At 37.8% G+C, this 24,688-nt stretch overlaps 1 protein-coding gene across 1 annotated transcript in view; it reads right to left on the bottom strand.

The window, feature by feature from the left end:
- The window catches only part of SLC35D1 (solute carrier family 35 member D1), a 50,913-nt gene extending 26,907 nt beyond the window's left edge, over nucleotides 1-24,006 (bottom strand). The window contains exons 1-8 of the mRNA XM_004483680.4: nucleotides 23,404-24,006; nucleotides 22,539-22,572; nucleotides 22,362-22,448; nucleotides 21,596-21,663; nucleotides 19,933-20,004; nucleotides 19,371-19,439; nucleotides 17,235-17,337; nucleotides 13,734-13,826 (exon numbers count right to left, since the gene is read on the bottom strand). Of these exons, the coding sequence (XP_004483737.1) occupies nucleotides 13,734-13,826; nucleotides 17,235-17,337; nucleotides 19,371-19,439; nucleotides 19,933-20,004; nucleotides 21,596-21,663; nucleotides 22,362-22,448; nucleotides 22,539-22,572; nucleotides 23,404-23,606 (729 nt within the window). The 5' untranslated portion in view covers nucleotides 23,607-24,006. The remainder of the gene's footprint in view (nucleotides 1-13,733; nucleotides 13,827-17,234; nucleotides 17,338-19,370; nucleotides 19,440-19,932; nucleotides 20,005-21,595; nucleotides 21,664-22,361; nucleotides 22,449-22,538; nucleotides 22,573-23,403) is intronic.
- Nucleotides 24,007-24,688: the final 682 nt, after the last annotated feature.

Raw genomic sequence — 24,688 nt, 5'->3', positions numbered from 1 at the left:
TTTCTACATCTACTAACATGGTTCTTCTATTTTACTTTTGTTAATATGGTGAATTGCACTGATTGATTTTCAAGTGTTAAGCCAACCTTAATTGCATACAACTTGGTCATGAGATCTTTTCCTTTTTTAATATTGCTCAATTCAATTTGCTAAAATCTCTTTCATGACTTTTGAGTCTATGTTCATGTAGAATATTGAACTCTGGTTTTGTGGGGTGGTTTTCCCTTGCAATATTTTTTTTATCAGTTTTTGGTAAAGGATAATATTGACCTCATAAAATTACTTGGGAAGCATGCTCTCTTCTATTTTCTGGAAGAGTTTATGTAGAATTGGTACTATTTCTGTCTTAAACATTTTATAGAATTCTGTAGTGAAGTTGTATTAGCCAGCCAAAGGGATGCTGATGCAAAATACCAGAAATCTGTTAGGTTTTATAAAGTATTATTTATTGGGGATAAAAGCTTACAGTTACCAAGCCATAAAGCATAAGTTACTTCCTTCACCAAGTCTGTTTCCATGTGTTGGAGCAAGATGGCTGCTGATGTCTGCCAGGGTTCAGGCTTCCTCTTCCTCTCAAAGCTCCATGGTCCCAGCTTCTCCCAGTATCAGCTGTTAAGTTGGAATAAGTTTTGTCTCTCTCCCAGGGCTTATTTCTCTATGGGCTCAGCTCCTCTGCTCTCTCCACAAGGACAGCTATAAATTACCAGGCAAACAGCTCATCTTTCTTCCCAGGGCCTCTGCTGTGTCTAATGGAGCCTTCTCTCCTTCCTCAGCTATCTGCTTCTCCGTTTGTTTACTTCCTGGGGCTCTAATATCAAAACTCCACAACTGTCTTTTCTGCCATGTCATTATTCCTACTGATGTGGCCCAATCAAAGCCCTAATCGCAACTTAAACAAGAAACCTCTAAATCAAATACAATCTAATATACCCAGAGGAACAGACCAATGTACAAACATAATCCAATATCTATTTTAGGAATTCATGAATAATACCAAACTGCTACAGAAGTGATCAGGGTTCTGGAGTTTTCTTTTTGAGAAGGTTTTTAACTACAAGCTCAAATTCTTCAATAGATATAGGGCTATTCATTTTATCTCTTTCTTCTTCAATGACCTTCGATAGACTCAAGAATTGATCTTTTCTATCTAAATTGTTGAATTTATTGACATGAAGCTGTTCATAATATTCCCTTATTATCCTTTCAATATTTGCAGGCTTGAAAGAGACGTCCTTTTTTCATTTCTGATATTGGTAGTTTGTGTCTTCTCAGCTTGTCCTGATCAGTCTGGTCATTGATTTATCAGTTTTATTGATCTTTTCCAAAAATCAACTTTTCATTGATTTTCTTGATTTGCTCTTTTGTTTCCTGTTTCACTGGTTTCTGCTTTTATCTTACTTTCTTTACATATTCTTTGGTTTTAATTCCTTCCTATTTTTCTAATTTCTTAAGGTGCCATCTTAGATAACTGATTTTAGACCTTTCTTCTTTTCTAATATTAGCACTGAATTAATCTATGGATGCATCCCACAAATTCTGCTATGTTTTGATTTTCATTCAGTTCAAGATATTTTCTAATTTTCCCTGTGATTTCTTTTTTGACCCATGAATAATTTAGAAGTGTGTTAACTTCCATATATTTGCGGATTTTACAAATATCTTTATGTTAATAATTTCTAGTTTAATTCTCTTCGGGTCAGGGAACACACTTTGTATGATTTCAATCCTTTTAAAGTACTGAGACTTGTTCTATGGCCTAGAATATAGTTTAGCTTGGTAAATGTTCCATGGGCACTTGAAATGAATGCGCATTCTGCTGTTAAGTGGAGGTTTCCATAATGTCAATTAGGTCAATTTGATTGATGAAGTTATTCAAGACTTTCAGTTTAGTTGTTATATTAATTACAGAGAGAGGAATGTTAAAATCTCCAACTATAATTGTGGATAGTCTATTTCTCCTTTCTGTTTTCTCAGGGGTTTTGTTTGATTTTCTTGCATAAATATATAACAAAATTTGCCACTTTAACCATTCTTTTTCATGGATTTTGCTTTTTTTCTTCTTTATATTAACAGCAGCTTTATTTATTTTTTAAAAGATTTATTCATTTTTTTCCCCTTCTGCCCCCATTATCCATTCACTGTGTGTTCTTCTGTGTCCACTGACACTATCAGGTGGCACTGGGAATCTGCATCTCTTTTTTGTTGCATCATTTTGCTGCGTCAGCTCTGTGTGTGTGTGGAGCTACTCCTGGGCGGGCTACGCTTTTTTCACGCAGGGCGGCTCTCCTTGCAGGGCTGCACACCTTGTGTGTGGGGCACCCCTACATGACAGGGCACTCCTTGCGCATGGCAGCACTGCATGTGGGTCAGCTTACTACATGGGTCAGGAGGTCCAGGGGATCAAATCCTGGACCCTCCATTTGGTAGACAGACGTTCTATCAGTTGAGCCACGTAAGCTTCCCAAAGGAGCTTTAGATTACATAAATGTAACTTTGAAAATATACGGGATTCCCCTATACCCCACCCCGTCCTCCTCCCACACTTTGAACCATCAACATCTTTCATTGGTGTGGTACCTTTGTTACAACTGGTGAACACATATTGAAGCACTGTCACTAATCATGTCTACAGTTTATATTATGGTTTATACCCTGCGCCATACAATTAAACAGGTTTTGACAAAATGTACAATGGCCCATATCCACCACTGCAGTATCATGCAGAAAAGCTCCAATGTCCCAAAAATGCCCCATGTTACACTGATTGTTCCCTCTCCCTCCCCTTAGAATACCTGATGACTTCTGTCTCTGTATCAATGATACAAGCTCTTCCATTACTAGAATAATAGCGTCTACTTTAGTCCATAGCTGCATACCCCCCTTATGTTTGTCGGTTCCTCAATCTTAAGCATTTTGGAATGGTGATGCCCACTCTGCTTCCAACTGAGAAGGGGCTTAGATCCCATGGGCAGATGGATGGAACTGTCTTGCTTGCAGTTGTAGATACTCTCTTTTTTGGGATGGGGGATTTTACTTTTAAATATCAACAGATGCCAGGTAAACATCAGGTAAAGAATTGAATTAAATGCAAAGGAATTAGTAATTGTAATTAATCAAAATTTTATCTGGGTATTTCTTTGTTAACTGTCCTCACAGCTACTGTTGATACATAGATGACATATCCCCAGGGGAATAAAATGATTGCAAGAAACAACACTGAATAAATCCAGTCCATAGTGCAGTAACTCTCTGGCTCCATGGTAAGGAGGCAGCAGTGGTTTGTTGGCAGTGGGTGGAAGCTGCAGGCCCTAGATTTACTTCCAGGGTGGTGGCTGCAAGATGGCAGTGGCCATCTTGATGCCAAGCTCAAACGTCCTCCCCCTAACCATTTTCAAATGCACAATTCAGCGGCATCACTTTTACACTGTACTACCATGACCACCTTCCATTACTAAAACTTTTTCTTCACCCAAAAAAACCCTCTTTACCCACTAAGCAGTAACTCCCAATACCCCTTTCCCCCTGCCCCTGGTAAACTTTAATCTACTTTCTGCTGCTATGAATTTATTTATTCTAGATATTGCATGAAGTGGAATCAAACAATATTTGCCCTTTTGTGTCTGGCTTATTTCATTCAGCACAACACCCTCAAGGTTCATCTACATTGTAGCATGTATAAGAACTTCGTTCCTTTTTATGGCCGAAGAGTATTCCATGACATGGATATATATCACATTTTGTTTCTCCATTCAACTGTCAATGGACATCTGGGTTGTTTCCTCTATGAAGTTTTTGCTTCATACATCTTAAAGCTCTTATTAAGTGCATACACACTAACGATTGTTATGCCCTCTTGATGAGTTAACATTGTTTTAACATTATGAAATGTCCCTCTTTATGGTATAATTCCTATATACATGCACACAGTCTTATACTATATTCTTTCACACCTGTGAACACAATGTCTCTGATGAAAAAACACTGAAGCATAATGAAGCACTAGCCTAGAACTCAGGAGCCCAGTTTCTGCCAGCAAGATAGCACACCTGTAAGTTTCTTAAGAGCAAAGATTCTGTCATGTGTCACTTCTGCATAGCTCCAAAACCTAAGAAGAGCTAAGCACAAACACTAACTGAGGTAGGTTAAACATCCATCATTTTCTCCAGCAGGTGAGCTGAACTTTGCTTTTTATATACATACATACCTGCTTGTACATGCTACTGAGCAGAGTTCAAGTCTTATACTATATATACATTAGAATTTTCTTCTAATGGTAAAAGGTCATTTTAACTGCATACAATGCATTCCCTTTTACACTGAATTTATGGGTATACCTCCTTTTTATTGCACTTCACAGATACTGCAGTTTTTACAAATTGAAGTTTTGTGTCAACTCTGCATTGGGTGAGCAAGTCTATCAGCACCATATTTCCAACAGCACACGCTCACTTTGCGTCTATCTGTCACATTTTAATTAATTTTAGACATAATGTTACTGCACATTTCATGAACTACAGTATTTACAGTATAGTACAAATATAACTTATATATGCACTGGGAAACCAGAAAATTCATAGGACTTGCTTTATTGTGATATTCGCTTTATTGCAGTGATCTGGTACCAAGCTTGCAGTATTTCTAGGTATGCCTGTATTTTTTTCTTTGAAGAGAGAAGGTACAACCCAGCAAACCAAGAGATGAGCACCAAAGCATCTTTAGAAGGGTTCCCAGGACTCTGCAGGAAAAGCCATTGTGCCTAAAAAGTAGTGGACCAGGATTGAGGAGCCCAGTATCTTGTATCACCTCACCATTGCTTCAGTGTGCCAAACTTAGTTTCTGTAATGGAGTTAAACGTAGTGTCTATGAGGGTGGATATTAGGCTTCTTCCAGTACTTACATGAGTGTTAGATCCACTTGGTAAGCAAGGACCTTATTTCACCTAAACTGAAACACCTAACAACTAATAGAAACCTCGGGCCTCAAAAAGCTTTCCTCCAACTCAATTATTCTCTTTTCTTGGCCATGCTAGTCTTTTATCCCAAAGTCATTAAGCAAAGAGAATAAGCTCATGAAAACTGGACCATGATGATTCTCTGGATCTTAGTTTGCTTACACGTAAAAAGAGGAATATTATGGCCTATCTTGCAGAATTGCTTGAGAATTAGAAACAATATTGATATAATGCCTAATATGGAGAAGGTCTAGTTCAATAAATGAAGTTAGCTATTATATATAATCATTATGCATTAATTGTTTTATTAGTGACATAGGAGTGTGAAGTAATCTGAGTCGACCTCAAATTAACCTCTCCATATACCCTAGCCCCTACCCTCCTTTAGCTCTAAATATTTCCTCTGTTTTCAGTATATAATTCTGGCCTCTATTAAGTCCCACCCATATGCCAGCCACTATGGTACTGATAATGGGGCACTCTAAGATCGTTTCATTTGATCGCTAATAATGAAGGAACAAACTGTGGCAATAAAAAAAAGTACTGCCTCCTATCTGTGGAGTGCTTTATAGTTTACAAAGTGCTTTTGCATAAATCATGTCATTTGATTCCCAGGACAACCCTGTGAGAAGGAAATGCCAGGTCTTATTATCCACAGAAAACAATGAGTGACTTTAAGACACAGCTAATACACAGTATACTTGAGCCTACATACTCCAAGCCCAGAGCTCCTTTTCTAACATTAATGTTATTCAGAAAAAACAGCCTAAATATATACTACACAGTGCCCTTTGGGGAAATCATAACTACATCTGCAGGATATTAAAATAAAGGCATGGACATGATTCCATTTATATAAAATTCAAAAACAGGAAAATTATCTTGTGGGATTTTTTTCCTTCCCTGACTATTCAGCAAGTCTATGGAGAAAGCCAATCTATGGCACAAGCTGCCTATTGCATTTCACTGCTTTGTCATTTCAAAGTAGACTACTGGATAAATAGAGCCCAAACTGTACCTACAGTACAACAGAGCCCGTTCTCTCTGCTATAAAGATAGGACAGAAAGTGATAAAACCTATTGTTTAATGAGTACTTACCATGTGCCGGTCTCAGAAATGTTAGGTAACTTACCTAAAATTATTCAGCTAAAGCACCTATTCTGCTCCATAACCTATAGTCTGTCCAGCTATACTTCTGGGAAAAACGAAAGGCAAGGCAATACATCCTGAATGTATTTTCCATGATGACTCCACAGTTATGGTTATTGGATTAGTGAGTCCAAAAGCCTGAGTTCTAATTCTAACTCTGCCATTTACTTTCAGTGAAGTCATGGTGAAGCCATTTAACCTCTCTTAACCCCTCTTTATATTATGAATGTAGAGAACATGCTGCTCCATTTCTCTCCAGTGAAGATCAATGTGAGAACAAAACGCAGCTACTTTAAATGTAAGAAGCTTTACATACAGAAGAGATTATTCATTTAAACTTCTGCTACTCTTATCTCTCAATGTTAGATTTGCAACCGAATTTCTTCTTCTAAGGTAGGAGGTACAGAAAGCACAGAAAATACTTTGCTAATCAGGAAAAAAATAAAAGTACTGAAAGCAAAACAAAACTTCTGCGTCTAGAGAGCTCTAATAGCCATTGTGAAGAGAATGATCTGCCCTGTCACTGTGTGTGTGACACAGAAGTAGATGGACTCTCTGCCAACAGGTCTGCAATCTTCAGTTTAGCCAGGGGTGGTCGGGATTACAGACTGAACATACAAAGATGCTTGCCTGGGCTTTCTTTCTGTTTTTAATGAAGTTTCTGGTTCTACAGATGCTGGTGGTGTAAAACCACAGGCCAAAACAGGCATAAAAAGAATGTAGCATAATCAATGAGCACGTTATACAAATCTATCTCTTTCTAAAAGCAGGTATGTGGTATGAATACAATTTTTAATTAAAAATATTTTAGGGAAAAGAAAGCTTAATTTTGAAAGAAGTGCTTTGTTAGTTGTGTAAGTTAAGGAAATGAAAAGAAAAAAAAGGGTTTCTGAGTAAGATTAAGCATTAAGGTTGCATAATCAAGAACAAGACTAAAATCTAGTACAAGGACACAATCAGACTTCAACCTAAAGTACCAGCTCCGATCAAAAGATACTCTCTGGACCATTGTCTTAAGAAGCAGTCTGAAGCTATTTTGTCTAAGCTTGACAAGAAGGTGTTATTACTAAGCAGTATCTGCAATGAGCACAGGACAACATAAACACCAATTTGCCACCCATAAGTTAGTGAGAACCATGGAATACTTTCAATGTGCACTTGAGTCTTGGATGCAACCATTCCCACTCCCAGGAAAATGTAATAAGCAAAGAGTCACCGATTTCTTTTATCTGAACTAAAATCCGAAGTGTGACTACGGCATTTTCTTAGTGTTTTGATACCTTCCTGATTACTATGGAGCATAGACCACATGATAAAAAAGGTTATGGAATATGACCATTCTATTTTGAAAATTCTTTCCACAAAACAGTATTAAGAAAAGAATTGAATCCTTATCTAGAAGGTAAACTGCTAGTTTACTAGTTACTAAGGCAGAAGACAATGTCGGTGGTGGAGATCACCTGCGTGGTTTTCTTCCTACCTTGGAAAAGTCAGGCTAGGTTCATGGAGCCCATGGTTCTAGGTTATCCACTAACACTATTTGCCACAACCTTTCTTGCTCTGACACCTGCTCTGACCTCAAACAAGGAATCAGAATCCAGATATCCCACTATATCCCCTCACCATTTAAGAATAGCTAAAAACATTGCTTTGTCAGTTAAACAGAATATACAAGCAAAGAGATAGATCTACTTACTGACAACTAAAAAATAACTGATCTAACCTACCTGTGTTACATATGAGACCACCAAAGCCCAGAAAGCAATGTGTCTCTTTGTAGTGGAAATAATGTCTGAGAATCAGTCCATTGGACAGTAAAGTGACCCAGAAAGAATTAATTGTGAAGAGGCAAACCAACAATCTAAAATTTCTTCATTTATTTAGCAATTACATTTACTAAGAGATACCTCCAGGTAGATGATTTGTATAATAGCTTTTCCTGTAAAACTCATCCTAGCCATCTAATTTAATCAAGAAATGACGACATATTATAATGTCCCAGTGCATACAGTAGCGGCCTTGTGAGATCTACAGCAAGGGGTCTGTTCTTCCATCACTACGTGAGAACACCTAGCTGGGTGTGCTGCCAGAAAGCCAGGCTCTAAATCCTGAGACTCTTATGAATCGCTGGCCTTGTGTTGCCAACATCCCCTCTTGGAAGCCACAGCTAATAAGTTTAAGCACAATCTGTCCTAACTGATACTTGCTCTGCTTTTACCTGTGTTAACTAAGTATCTGTTATTAACAGTAAGCTAGCACTTTTTTAAAATTTTTTTTAGAAAAAAAGAAAGAATATTTTCAAGTTAGAAGACATCTGTTTTGAAAAATTTAACAGGATCTTGAGAACACTGAATAAACTTAAATACATATATAAAGACATTAGTTTGGGCTCTTGGAATGCTTTAGCAAGGTCTTGAATTATGTGTTCACTGAGATGAGCTGTGCAATTAGAACTTGCCCCTCAATTTTTATGGTAATTTAATTTATCTGTCCTTGATCTCCAATTCTTGCTGAAAGACTATCAACCTCATCAAGTGTTCTAATTCCTGACTTCCTGGAGAGCTGACCTTTCCAAAACCCCTTGCTAGATCCCTATCCTAACAGAGGGAAGTTTTCCTTTCTCTGCCTATTAAGGGAAACAGGAGAACTTTAAAAACACATAATGTGAATCTGCTTCAAACTGCACCCTGAGTCAAAGAGTCTGCAACTTGAATAATGAAAAAATTAATTTGTCCCATCTCCCCCAACTGCTTTTAAATTCAGGATTCACCAATGGATGTGTCATGATGATGGGAACGAGTGTTGTTGGGGGGGGGGAGAGGGGGGGTGGGGGGGTGGGGTTGAATGGGACCTCACATATATATTTTTAATGTAATATTATTACAAAGTCAATAAAAAATAAAAAAATTAAAAAAAAAAAAAATTCAGGATTCATAGAGATGGTTATCATTTATAGGAAAATTGATCTCTTATTTTTTCTTTTACAAAATATAATTTTTAAATATATTCACATGGTTCTATAATTTTTAAAAAATGGAAAAATAGTGGAAAGTCTCCCTTCCTTTTCCACAACTCTTCTATATTCACCTAGTCCTATACACACACAAACTTGGTTACTTTACTAGTTTCATGTATATTCTTCCAGAGTTTCTTTATTTAAATGTAAGTGAACAAAATACATATTTTTATATTCCCTTTTCTTTTTACTACAAAAGTTAGTATTCAGTAGGCATATCTTGCCTTTTTCCTTTAATAATTTATCTTGGAGAACTTTTCATTCAGTACATAGAGAGCATTCCAATGCAAATGACTTTGAAAGCCCATCCTGTGGCAGGAAAGCTAGGGGTCCAAGAGATGAAAACAGTTTAGCATCTCTGCTTATAAGGAGCCAGGGAGCAGGTGAGCACACAGCTGAGGTCACCACAGTAGCCCAGGCGCCACACTAGCATGCCTCTTCCAATTCTGAAACTCTGTATCAACCCTGGAAAAAGCCTACCTGGAAAATATCTGATTCAACTCATTTATTTTACAGGTTACAAAAAAGAGGGCAGCAGAGCAGAAGGGACTTTTCTAAAGCCAGGGACAGAATCGGAGGTTGCTGATCTTTTGCCTTCTGGCCCCAAATTCTCTCCACTATACTATCTATGTCACAAACCTTTACTGCCTTGACACTACTTGCAGTGTAAATTTCAAATCTGTGTGTCTAACGCTGGTCCCAAATGGAAGCAGGATATGATATGGTGGGAAGAGTGAGAACACCAGAAATAGGCAGGAAGACTGGCTTCTAGAGCTGAACCTTCTTTGGGCTCAGTTTCCTCATCTATAAAATAGGAGGCTTGAATTAGATGCTCTCTAAGGTCTTTTCTAAGGTCTCTATAAAATCTGACCCCTACATTCTAACCACACTCAAGAGTCTCGTCTTTGCAGTTGTACCTGTGCTCACGCTGTTAGTTCTAACTGGAATGTGTCTTTTGTTTCTCTTCTTCCCATCTTTCAAGGCCCACTCACCTTTCCTGGTATTTATCTATTCAGTAAATATTCCTTGGAAACAAGCCAAGCACTTTCACCTGAGGACCTCTGAACTTTTGAGGTATTTCTCACATTCAATTGCTGGTCCTATAAAAAGTCCTGTCTGGCAGTCCCAAATGAAAAAAAAAGTCAGGGAGGCAGCAAATAGCTTTGGGAGATTCATGTAGTCAGGCAAACAGCAAAGAATCTGAAGTCTGACAGACTGGTTCTAATTCTAGACTCTGCCACCGTGCAACCTTCAGCATGCCCTTAACCTCTGTAAAATGGGTAACAACCTACCTCACAGGTATATAACGAGAATCAGGGAAAATGGTATATGTAGAAGCATGTCAAGTAGATTATTATACCCTATAAGTAGAGTATTAATAAAGGCCAGAATTAGGCTCAAATTATCTGCAAACAGTTCTATTTAAAGATAAATTCCATGCAAAAAAATTGTCCATTCTTAAAAAAAATACACACCTATGCATGCTTATCTACATATACATTTATATATTTTGGAGGAAAAGCACAGCTCTGAAATTCTTCCACCAATTCCATTCTTCAATGAGAACCCTTTTTGCCAGGGCTTCAGACAAACAGGCCACTGACTACTATGAAAATGGAACTTTCCAGCGGAAGAAATAAACTGCAACCTCTTATAGAATACTATAAGCACCTGGACACTGAGGCCATCTGTAGCTCCCATCCATTGTTCCTAGATAGTTTGATAAAAACAAACCATCAACGACCTCTCTGCGTCATACGTCATATCTCTAACAAACCCTAGAACAGGTCAGCATTACTTATTGCATTTGGTGGATAAGAAAACTAAGCCCTACCTCCTCTAAAAAGCTGGGTTCTTTTTTAGGAGGTACTGGGGATTGAACCCGGGGTCTTGCACATGGGAAACACGCACTCAACCACTGAGCTACATCCACTCACCAAAAGTCAATCTTGATATTCTACCCACACCAATTTCTTCCTAACCTGAATACTTACAGTATTTTGTGATGGACACACACTTCAATGTGAGATCTTATACCATCTCTATATCATACCAAATGTCTTCCTTGTGTGGCAAGGACTGTGTCTCATTTTTCATAAGAGAGTTCAAAAACACTATACTGAACTGAATTTAACATAAGAATTGTGGTGCTTGTTTCCTAAGCATGCAAGGAATTTAAGAACAGAGTCAAACTTAGAACCCTCACTTCCTAATTTCAAATTTAATTTGTAATCTACAAAATAACACTGATTATTAACATTACCTATATTTTAATTTTGACTGCAAGCAAACCTCATGAAAAGGGCATTCCACCCCTTAGCCTCAACAAAGATATAGAACTGATCTCACAATTCCCAAATACACTTCTTCCACAAAACCTATAACAGTTGCTTTTATGTAAGATCCTCAAAAATAAGAACAGCACTTAATTCACCATTTTTTCCCTTATCATCTGATCCTAACTCGATGAGACACATTATAATACTTATTAACTACTTGAGAATGCTAGGAAAGAAAGAAGAGAAGATCATGAGATTAAAAAATAGCTGGTGTGTCCATCTGAATGCCAAGAAATGCTTCATAAGAACCATATTAATTAATAATAAGAGGATGAACAAACAAAACAATGAATGGTGTTGGACTATAAAGTAATGCTTTCAGCTTCCATACTTAGTTTATCATCTTAGCTTGAAAGTAATTATATGAATACAGACATTCTTAAAAAAAAATTATCCTAAAATAAGCTTTCTTAACCCTTGCCTAGCACTTTCACTGGGAAAATAATAAAATTACTCAAATTCTACTCCTCTACTTTTAAAAGGAAAAAAAGAAGAAAATCTAAAGCTATCCTGGCAAAATAACTTTTTACACTTTGAGTCAATTTTCTTAATTAAACTGAAGTATTTCAAATTGAATGTGAGTTACTGAACATTGAAATGCGTATGAACTATGCTACAACCTCATAGATAACTTCTAGGTAAATTATCTTCACTCTTAAATGAATAAACAGCTCCCTTTGGTCAACTCTTTTAGTAGCTACAAGTCACCAAGTTTCAAAGTAATGAAAATTCCATATTTCTAAGTCCTTAATCTTGCCAACTTCCTCAGGTATATATTGGTCTCAAGATTTAGAATCATCTGTGCTGCCATCAGGGGGCTGGTTATTTTATGCCCCCTGATATTTATTCTTGCCCCAAAGCTAAGACAGAGGATGGAAGCTGGGGGCATTGTTTCTTTCAGAGCCTGCTACAAGGACACAAGGAGGCAGAACCATGTGCTGTGGAAAGACCATGGCCTTTTGAGGCAGGCTTGGTTTAAATCCCAACTCTCCCATCCACCAACAGTATGATTTTGGGTGTATGACTCAGTTTCTCTGAAACTCCACTTTGACACTGGTAATGTAAGGATAATTCAAAATTTCCAGCGCTGTTATGAAGACTACTTTGTATAACATGTATAAAGTGACTAGCACATAATAGGGACTCAATAAATGTTAGTTTTTCTTCCCACTCTTTTCATAGCCACAAAACTTATTCAGTACTCTATTAGTCAGAGTAATAACTCTGATTCCTACTTTGGGGCCATTTTTAGGCCTGCTGGCAACCAGACTACAATTCATCAAAACATTTATGCATGTATTCAAGATGATCTGTGCCAGTTCTTTAAAAGAAAGAGCTCTTGATGAAAAAAAAAACAAAAACAAACAGCTTTTTAAGCAGTCAGTCTTCTCCTTCTGCCTGTGGTTCCAAGAAGAATTTATTAATAGTCTAACTACTTTCAAAAACCTTTTCTTTACTTGAGCTCCCACTGATTTGTGGGAATTGTCACTGTCATTAGAGTGAATAACTAAAACATTTATTCTGAAAAAGCTACTAGTAAGGGGAACCATGAGAAGGAATCTTGGCACAGAAATTCTTGGCAGAAGTCTGGATTCCCATTTAGTTTGCAAAATGATGTGAATTCTAACAATATGGCACAACTTTTTCTCCTTGTTTTGGAAGAAAAATCTCTGGATTTATTTAGCCAAACATTTGAAGAAAATGGGCAAACTATTATATTAGCTGCTATGTATATGGTTAAGTCACCACACAGTGTTAAATATCTCCCGCAGAAAAAAATATTTTGTGAGTTAAGCCAGGATGACAACTATACACCAAAATAGAAAGCATCAAGTGATACCTTGCATTTTGTTTAGGGATTGAACTATTTTAGGATTTTTTTGTTCCTCAAGGAGAGTTTGCTATTCTCCCCATTTTGTTTCTAGTAAAACAGTAAAAATTCCCTTCCTCTATCCTTCTGACATGTAAAAAGGATACAAGTTCTCATGCACTATTTTTGGTTGACAGTCGAGCTATTCTGAGTAATTTGGCACTATCCAATACTTAAGCCCAGAAAAAAAGGTTAGCATAACATTAGCAAGCTAAAAAATAAGTTCTCAGCTTTTGGTCATTTAATAAGCACATTTCTTTTTTCTTTTTTTTTTTATTTTTTACCTATTTCCTCTTTGCCTTGTAATAGCACATTTCTTTTTAACAATCCCACAGACTATTTTCTGGTCAGAAACTATAATGTACTTCATTAACATAAGCTGTTAAACCATAATTAGAAAGTCCTACCTTTTGTGCATCCCCTGTGAAGTATGCAATGGCCAGGGTGGGCAGAATCATGAACAGTGCATTGTAATAAAGCAGACCATATTTTCCCAGCTCCTAGAATAGGAAATAATTAGGTATTTCATTTGGCTCTTGCAAAAGATATATACTACCCTAATAACACACACACACATACATACACACTTTCTTCCTCTACAGTATACAAATTAGTCAAGTCAGAAGTTTTGCAAACACTAATAACCTAATCTTTCAGAAGGTACATTTATACAGAAAGTAAGCTCAGAGGATTTTAAACTTATTTAAAATACATTATTTGGCTGCTTAAGATGGGAGAAATAATATTGAAATAAACTGCTTCCAACAGCAAGTAGGGAAGACATCATTTTAAATACATACACACACGCATATATATATATATATATAAATATCACTGAAGCTCTTCTTTTCCTAGATTGAATCAAGAGTCCTTGAGTTAGCCTTTAGCTTTTCAGAAGCATAACAGAGTGCCATTTAAGAGAAAGAGATGGACAAATCCAGACACACAGATTCACACGTAGGCAAACACAGACAGACATAACCTCCTAGTGAAGTATTTCTGAAAACATGTATGTGAAGGACAATGGAGATTAAGAGTACATCCAGCTCCAACTCCCAAACACAATATGACTGGCTGTGCCCCCAGCTACTGGGGAACAACAAGGACAACAAACATCTTCAAACACAGGCAGCTTATGGGAACTCTGGGCCCACCTTTGATTCACATACTTCTGGGACATTCGGCAAGAAGTAGAGTCACCTGAAAAAGCAGGCCAGGGTTGGGAAAGCGGGGAGACACATGGGAGAGGGTTGTGATGGCTGTCTAACTTCTGTGACTGAAAGATCACTGAATATAAAAAAAATCAAACTAACTTTTTAAAAACTGCTTTGAAACACTGGAAACAAATATCTAACAACAGAAAAGTAGCTGATTAGACTATGATGCAGCCATACAAGGAAACATTATACAGCCATTTGGATGTTTAGGATTATTGATTGACATGAAAAAGTATTCATAAAACAGTACTAAGTAGGAAATATAGGATAGAAAACATTTATTATCCCTCTTTTGTTTAAATTTTACATACAGAGTATATGTGTACATGTACACACACATACGATAAAAATATCACAAAAAATATTGGTGATGGGATTAAGGGAGATTTATATTTCTCTTGCTTATCTGTATTTTCCATTACTTCTATCATAAATATACATTACACAGGTTTTGTTTTTAGTTAAAAATGGGTTTATTAAAAGCACCACAGTGTGACCATACTACCTCTAGGATAAAGCAAATAACTGATTGTTTATGAACCCCAAAAGCACCAATGAAAAAGCAACTCATTTCTAAGGCAGCAAGAATATATATTAAATCAAATAAAGCCATAGTCAGACAAAAATAATCACCAACAATGGGTGCCCAGTCTGCCAAAGGCATGAGGGTGAGTGCAAGTCATCCAGGAAGTTGAGACTATGTGCATGCACATACACGCTTACATACAAATTGTCCAGAAAACTGACAAACACCAAAAAATTAAATGCCAAAGCTTTTGTTTTTCTTTTTACATTTTAACCATTTTGAATATCTTTCTCCCTTCTTGACGAGTACACCAACTACAATATCATTAAGGAGGATCTTCATAAATATGTATGACATTTTTTTTCTGAGTACTATCTGCTTTCTATAGTTCTTCTGTTTGTCTTTCTATTGTTAGCTGACCCTTGTTACTACTGGCAAGCTTGTCTGTCTCTAAATATAATTCTACCTTCTAATTTGCTATTTCTAATCCATGGAGTTAGAAAAGCAGATTACTGCAATTAAAAGTACTAACTAATAAACGTAAGTCATAAGCCATTTTTGAGTAAGGAACTAAAGGGCTACTTGAAGCAAATTACTCAGAAACCCTCTACTTTCTTCTAGGTTTTAGGATGTACTCTAGATTATGTTATCCAAAATGGTAGCTACTAGCCACATATAGCAATTTTAAATTTAATTATAATTAAGTAAAACTACTAACTCAGTTCCTCAGTTGGGCCAACCAATATTCAAGACCGCAACAGCCACATGTGGCTAGTGGCTACAAAGAAGCACAACAGATATGTGAAAGAGTTCCACATCACAGAAAAATTTCAATGGATGGTACAGTTTCAGACACCTGAAACTGCTGGACATATGATAAGTTATTATCAGTAACTATTTTCCAAAGAGGCAAATGGGCTTGAGAAAAAAAAAAAGAAGACGACCAAATCTCTAATGGTTTCCTTTTCTTTATTTTTTTCAAAATAACAAATTTTTTACTAGTAGTTTCCACTAAAATGCAATCATCATACAGCATCTCCAAAGCAAATAAAAGGAGGACAAGACATAAAAGGTATATTTAAAGAAAATTTGTTAGAAACAGATCTATACTATTCCTAGTTCTAGAAGGATATATTTTTTTTAAAACTCTCTGACAATAACAAAAGCTATTGAGAAGAACATACAATCTATGTACCTCTTCTGGAAGAGGAGGCAAAGCCCCTGACCAGGACTGTTTCAAACAAATACTAATAACTCAAGATCAATGTTGCTATCATGTAGATGAGGCATTTACATTTGTTTATGACTTGAGCTCCAAAAAAAGGAACTGAAGTCGTTTCAGAAATATTGTACAGTATTATAGATATGTAAGCAGGTAAGACCATCTGACTGAAGAGGAAATAAGGATAAGGCCATGGTCAGTTACAAGATTAAATTGAGACAAAAATAAACCAACTGCTCAGGAAAAACTATGGTGACATCTAAGATAAATATCTTATGTAGGTCCTCAAGTAGGGTATATAATGATGCACAGTACAACACTTTCAGTAAAAACTCTATGATACATTAAGCTGTGTTCCATATAGCTATTTCTTACCATAATGTAATCCCATAGCATAATTTAGTAAAAACAATGTGACTCAAATACTCAGCTCTCTGATGGTCAAGCCTAGTTTTACCTAAAAAGAAAACTTAGTATGCCTCTATTCAAAGTATGCAGTAAACCAACAAACAAAAAATACCTTCCAAACTAGCCTTCATGTACATGCAGCCATTTGAGGGAAAAGAGCTAGGTATATACAGTTCATGTGTACGAGATTTAGGCCAGAGAGCCTGGGGTTATCCCTGAGAAAGAGATCCCAATGTTCCCTCAGATTGCCCACTAGTTATAGCACAGACACAAAAAGGCCATCTTGTTCTGCAGCCCATTTCAACAATCATTTCCCTTCAAGTTTCTCCAAGAGCTTCCAGGTATTTCTTTCTCTCACAGGTCCCTCACCAAGTCCTCTGGAACACAGCCATTAACATTTTTTACATGATTCTTTCTACGTCTTTCTCATTCCTTTTGAGAGTTTTCCTTTATTTCCTGCTTTTTCCTTGATGAATCAGCATTATCATTCTCAACACCAGTAAACATGTTAGAGAATATTTAGATTGCTACCTACTTTTGAGTCTAATTTTTGTTTTATGTATGCACCATTTGCTGCTGTCAGGACATCATTTATCAGAATAAAAACATATCCTTCCAGATCAAATGCCAAGTCGGAGCTGCAAAATATGAGCAATACTTTAATAACAACTTATATTTTAAGAATGTGCATTTAATTTTAAATACATCTGAACCACAATATTTGCAAGAATATATTCTTATCTAGGTAAATGAACATTAGACATTGTATCAGCTACCAGTATTTTTCCTGAATTCTAGTCATAGTTTGCAATTTCAATCTCAATAAGGAATTCTACAGAAATCAGCAGCATTAACACTGAAACACATCACTAGCAATAATCAGTCATATCAGTTATTAATACATTGCTCTGAATTCAAAGGCAGATAATAATAACTAAATTTATCATTACAGTACATCTGTGAAACAAGCAAAGGGCATGAGATCTCGATTTCACAGGTAAGGAAACCAAAAAAAATGAAGTTATGTCATTTTTCAAAGGTTCACACAAAGCATCAGACTAACTTGCACAGGTGGTTAGGTAGAATTTCCAAAGCCTGGGTCATGGTTAGTTCTGAATGAGATCAAGTGAAAACACTACCTAAGCATGTAGTAAGGGTACAAATACACTTATAATTGCTCAATGAACAACAAGTGGGATTATAGAAAACTGAACATTTCTGATGCCTAGCAGGGTACGAGACAAAAGATACAAACTCAGTAAATTTAATAGAATAAATGAAAATATGAAAAAAGTATGTCTTCAGCAAACTTCAGTAACCTAGTTAAAATAGTGGATCCACAATCTGTGATTCAAGCAAATACACTATATACTTATAGCTGAACTTTTATATGGAACCCAGACTTCTGAAGAGCTCTATGCCACTGCAGTTTTACACAGGACTAGACTAATACAGACCCCCTTCCCTAAGGAGTCATTATCTGACAAACATCTAACTTCAGATCCTGTTCCTCCCAATCTACCCAAAAAAGTTCTAATTAGGCAAGACTAGATAAGACAGCAATCTTCTTCAGAAACTTTTTGCAGACCAGAGTTAAGTTCTGAAGAACCCCAGTTGTTTGATTCAATTTTGGATTCAAGCAGATTCAAGGAAATACACCAAGGACTAGCAGGGCACCTCTAAAGAGAAGGGTGTGAAGGTGGTATAGAATTTCTCCCCAAAGAAGCAACACAACCTAGAGGGAAAAGTAGTCAACTACATACTATACTCTAGTACCAATTACACCATGCCCTTCTATTTAAGGATGACATTTTCCTTGGAGATTTAGGGTAGAATCAAATCTGAAGTATAATATTTGTACCCCCTTATACCACAAAGATGTGATGAAGGTAAATGAGTCAATCCAAGAAGCACGCTGAAACTTGCAAATGGAAAATGTATGTCAAGCAGAATTTGTGAAATTAACAAATCCATATATGCATTCCCTAGGCTGAGTGAAAATGTTGCAGAAGGCTTTTAGCAATCTTTTTCATTTTCTGAGTCTTTAACATTAAAACATAAGAAAAATGGAAAACGTTTCAGTAATCCAACAGAATAAAGGTATCGCATTTGTGATATATCTTATTGCCAAATACGGCAATGCTACTATTTAATAATCACAAGGCAAATGATTCATTGTCATTTGCCTCATTTCACAGAAAAGCAGACACTATTTTCTTTAGCAGCATGCAAAGTAAAGGAGTCTTGCAAGATTTATAAAAGCACATGGCTCCGGAGCCAGGCACAGATTGACAATCCAGGCATGCCATTTACCAGCTGTGTGACCTTGGGCAAATTATTGAATTTGAGCTTTAGTTCCTCAACTCTATAGTAGGAAAATTTCACTTAAATTTCTCACAGTTGTTGTAAAGAACACATCAATACTATGTGTTAGAAACCTAACATAATGTGAGGCAAAATACATGTGCTCATTAAGTAAGAGATTTTAACAAACGCTAAATTCTATGAAATTAGCTTATAAGAATTCCAAGAACCTGAATTTTACCATCTTAGTCCAGTCAAAAATATTTAATCTTTCAAAGAGTCTTCTGGATGTTTTTCATTATGATTCTTATAAATTCTTTTTATTGATAATTTCTAATATGATTATCATAGGTTTTATGTATCTTACCTGGCTGCTACAAAGGCTCCAATAATCATTGCAAATACAGTCATCTTAATGCCCCAAGAAAAAGTCTTCCTACAAAATCAAATAATAAAAACATATATATGGTTTCAGTTATTCACATAGGCTCATTTAACAATATGAGTAGTAAAATGTAAGTGCTATTTCCTTTAAAAAAACTCTAAACAATCATCTTTTAAACATTTTCAAGAAACTGGATATTTAAAAGAACTCTTTTGATTAAAAAATATACATTTTATTATATAAATAATTATACTTCCCCTTTTTTTTTTACCTTTTGTTATTACTGAGTTAGAATTTTTGTAAATCAGAATTTGAGCAGGAAAAGACACAAAAAATTATAAAAGTAGCTAAAACATGAACACTTTTTAAAGCCTACACCTATGATTTTGACCCAGCTTCACCTAGCAGCGGCAGTAGCAGAAGATACATAAACTCTAGAAAGGAAATCACCTGTTCAGATAGGTTTCCAAACTCTATGAAATGGGCATATTTTCAAGGTACTTAAAGTCAGTTAAAGACTAGATATATTAGAAATTTAGCTCACTTGAGTAAAACTCCTTCAGCAAACATTGTAAACAGGATGGAGAACCTTCTCAGAACTGTAAACATTGGCAAGCTGCAAAAAAAGATAATGAGGTAAAAATAAATCTTAAAAATTTATAAAAATGTTCTCCAAATCGGTATTTTAAAATAATGCTAATCTCTTCCTATTTAATGGAAATTCCATGCTGATTAAACTGTGATTAAATTGAACCCTTCTGTATAGAAATACTTTTTGAAAGCCTAAAAGGACTACTTTTACATAACTACTGGAAGTGAGGAAACAACCTAATTAAAAAATTGTAGAAATCATGTATCTATCATCACAGGCTAATAACACCTACTTTTTAATTTTATTCTGCTAATCATGCAACCATCCTGAACTGTGACCATTTAAGTCTTTAATAGAAAAACACCTTTCTCCTTTTACCACCAGAGTCACCTCCCTTTCCAACCCCACCCCCAAACAACATTTATGAAAATCTTGCCCCATGAAACATTCCTTGATTGTGCTTTTGTGGAAGTAATTTTGTCTTCCTCTAAATTCCAAGAACATTTTGCTCACACTAATCAAACACAACCTTTTGCAACATAGTGAATATACCTTCACTCCCCCAGGATATAAGAAGATCCTTGAACACTCCAAAGTGCCTTATACTTAGCCAGCAAAGACAGGATTTAAATGAATGGATGGATGGATGACAATGGATGAAAAAAAGTAAACGCTACACAAGCAGCACTTTGTAGCAGGCTTGTATTTCATTCCATGTAGGTATTGATCTGGAAAAGAATGTCCCACCCATGATAAACTTAACTTCCTTCCAACCCTCTCCAAAGATAACATCTTGGTCATCCTGTCAGAAAAATTTGGGTCCAAAGGAAGAAGAAATGAAAACACTTTATCTCTGATCCTCAGAGACTGCTGCATTGGTTTTACAATCATCCTGTATGCTAGGGTTTTAGCTCTTGTGGAAATGGTGATGAAGCCATGGGTTTCTTTCAAATAGTTTCCCTATGTGTGAAGTTTTAATATCACACCCACTCAATACACACCACACTCCTTAAGTGGAAAAGCAGGAACTCGGAGGTTGGAGTGTTAAAAGACAATGTTGGCATGGAGCAAAGACCTACTACTTCTTTCTAAAAGTAACTATGTTGCTTCCATAGTTACATTGTCGTAGGTAAGATATTAATCATATCTATATTAGGGTTCCAGCTGATTTTTATCAGAACTACTTAATGTTAAGAAAAATTGCAAAAGTTCTTATGCCCACCCTCTGATTTTGCTGTGTGAAGTTTGCCTAAAATGAAACATTTATGGACTGTATAAAAGAATCAAAATCCCAGAAGCCTAGCATATACCTTTCCCTACTACAGGTCTGGAAGAATAATGAAAATCTCCTAACAGTAATTTATAGCATTTTAAGACCATTCAGTGCAGGATTTACTTCTAACAGCAAAGAGGGAGGAAAAAACAAAAACAAAAGTCTCCCTTCATATATAGAGCTTAGACTAGAACCTTTAGTGCAAGCGTCATTATTACTAAGAGAAACCTGGTCCTACATTTTTTTCCAGAATCAGTAACAATGTTTTAAATATTTGGCATTCAAGTACAGTTTTAAGAATACATTTTAGCAACCTCACTAGGAAAATAAAGTTATCCATACTTGAGTTTCTTTGTGCTGAACAGTCCCGTGATTTGGTTCCCAAAATATAGTAGAGGTAGTGGAAACGTCTAGAAAATTTAAAAAGGGATAATAAAACTCAATAATAGAGATAGCTAAAACAAGGTCCTTTCAAACAGAGACAGTTACATTTATGTAATCAAATTTTTTTCTCTTAACACATAATAATTCTCCCACACAATTCTGGCCCCCACGAACTACCCCCAACATTAACTGTTCTTGGATAAACAGCATTACTGTGTCAGAGAGAGTGATATGTGGGTAAAAAAAGGACAAATATTAAAATGATCAAACCATGTGGAACAGAAACATCTTTTGCTTTAAAATGTGATAATGTATTAGCCAAGGGCTACTATTGTGAGTAGAAGAAGAAAAGGCATTTCAGCTTCATGTGGAATCAAGCAGACGCAAAAAGAATATGAAAATAAATCCGAAGAATAATGAATGCAGTACACACTGGCAAAACTCAATAAATACACAAACTACAAAACCGTTGTACTCCCAAGTGTGCAGTGGTTAAAAAACAGAACACGAGATTCTAGTTTAAACTACTTTTTTCCCCTGCTTAATTTTGAAGAGACTGTGGGACTTCTTTAACACAATCACTACATATACTTTTTACCTTCATTATGGTCACTCTAGATTGGGCAATTTCAAAGCTGAAATTTTTAAATATGCAAGGAACTGATTATACATATATTCACAAAATAAAGTATTGTTAATTTTTTTTTTTTTTTTTTTTTTTTACCTTTCGAGGTACATTTCTGTCAAGGTCAGGAAACTTGACTACTCTGAGCGCCTTTCCCACCCAGAGAAGCGCCACTGTGGCCACCATCTGTAAACAGAGAACACAGACTCACTGTTCCACATAGAGACAAACAGAAGTTCTAACATAAACCATGTAATGCTGAAGATTCAAACTAACCTGGCCAAGTCCAACACATAGTGAGGAGGGAAATCTACAGAAACAGTAAAGGAAAAAAAAAAAAAACAACACAGGGTCAGCAAACCCAAACGTCTTTCTGTTTAATTCAATTTGCCCGTCGGCAACCTTTATGCGTTTATGCAATCCACACCAACGTATGCCCCTTATCCAAATGAAAATCTTGGAAGAAAATTCCCTGCCTGTTGGCAAGCTACATTGCTGATTTTGTTGCCTTGGGCAGCCACTTGTCTCATCTCGTCTGATTTTACAATTTCAGTCGGCTGCCTGCAACACATTTTTCAAGGAAGTTAAGACATGGATCTCTTCAACGGTTTCACACTTAAAAAAAAAAATCTGCCTTAAGAGTCCCAGTGACAGCTACGGAATAATTTTAAATGGGCACGAGGGTGCGCACATCCCCAGCGACTGTCAGCGAATGCGGAGAGACCCTGAAGCCCCAGACCCCGGTCGAAGCTGCGGAGAAGGGAGAGCATCCCTCGTTCTCCTCCCTGCCTGCATGCACAGGGGCCAAAAAGTCATGAAGCAACTTTGCTCCATCACTCTGAGAGGCAAGGTTTTCAAGGCGCTGCGAGGAGGGCATGGCAGGCACTGCCCGCTTGCAGCCCCGCTCGGCCGTTCGCGCGCCCGCTCGGCCGGCGCTCTGCTGCGGGAGCGGCACCGCCGCCCCAGCCCGCGCCAACCCGCCTCCGCCGCCCGGCTCGCCCCGGCGCGGCGCCTCAACCCCCGCCCTCCTCGCTCCCGCCCAACTTTGTTCCTCGTCAACTTTAGCAGCCGAAGTCCAGGAGCCGGAGCCCCGCCGCCCGCTCCTGCTCCGCGGCCTCGGCCGCCGCCGCCTCGGCCCTACCTGTAATTGGTAAGCACGCTCTTGTTCACAACCACGATCAGGAAGGAGCTCACGCCGTAAAAGCCGGCGGCCAGCAGCTTGAGGAACACGGTCAGCGTTTCGGCCGACGCCATCCCCAGCTCCTCCTCATGTCTGTGTGTGGAGGATTTCGCGGGGGCTTCTCCTTTAACCCGAGCATGCTGACGTCTATGAACTTCCGCCATGGCGGCGGCGGCGGCTGCCTGTGAGCGGAGCTGCGGGAGGGCCCGGCGGCGGGGCCGAGCGGCGCTGCGGTTTGCAGCGGCCTTGGAGGTGGCGAACTAAGCCAGCTGCGCGCTCGCCGCCTCTGCCACCCGCGCGGTCGCCGCCCGTCCCCGCCCAGGGGCAGACACGCCCGAGTTCACAAGCGGGGAGGTACGACTCCGACATTGTGCAACGCCGGGTCATAGGGTAGGGGCCGCCCCATGCTTGCCCTGGGCCGGGGCTGGAGAGGGCCTAGAGAAGGGGTAGCCGCGACGTGGAGTTGGGGTGGAGGGAGAGGGCTCTAGGGGGAGCCACTCGGCAGCACCGGAGCGCAGGGTTGCAGAAAAAACAGCCGCCGGGCGACGCGTAAGCCTCACGCCTGCGCGCGTGCACGAGCTGGGCAGCTTGCTGCGGGCGCGTATTGGATAGGTGGTGAGTGGGTCTGCGGGCGTGCGGCTCCGAGTCTGGGACCAAGCAGTGTTCTCCAGATAACTGCCACAACAAAATGAAGGCCGTCCTCCACTCGGGAACAAGTGGCTTGTTGTGCAGGTAACAGCGTATGTGCGGCCAGGCTCATTTTCGATTTTCTCTTGAGAAGTATCAGTATGGATCAGCAGTAAATAGTCAATAAACATTTCATTCTGCATTGCTTTAAGCTTCTTATTTCACTTTCTGAACCCAGAAAACGCCAAACAATATTTCCAGATCAAAGGGAATTTTTTTCTTTCAGGAAAAACTGTTCACATACCCAAAAAAGTAGTAAGATAATCAAGCAGCCTGATGATTGGTGAAAGAACAAAGTGGAGCCTAAAAGGACTGAAGTTCCCATTTTAGGATTCCTAGAAATGCTCCTTAGCTAACTGTGTGCTCTTGAGCCAGTCAGTCAACCTCTCTGAGCTCGGATGGCCTCATCTCTATAGATGTCAAGCTAGCACAGAACTAGTTTGCAATAAATGGTGGCTATTATTATTTAACAGAAATCAATCCTTATAGGCCTAAGCAGAGAAATGACATCATATTGAATTTTAATGGCAGGAAAAAGAGAAAACTTTGAGTAATTTTT

This window comes from Dasypus novemcinctus, chromosome 9 (genome assembly GCF_030445035.2).
Source record: "Dasypus novemcinctus isolate mDasNov1 chromosome 9, mDasNov1.1.hap2, whole genome shotgun sequence".
Taxonomy (NCBI): Eukaryota; Metazoa; Chordata; class Mammalia; order Cingulata; family Dasypodidae; genus Dasypus; species Dasypus novemcinctus.
Note: the sequence above shows the minus strand (reverse complement) of the source record. Positions and strands in the feature narration are given on the sequence as shown.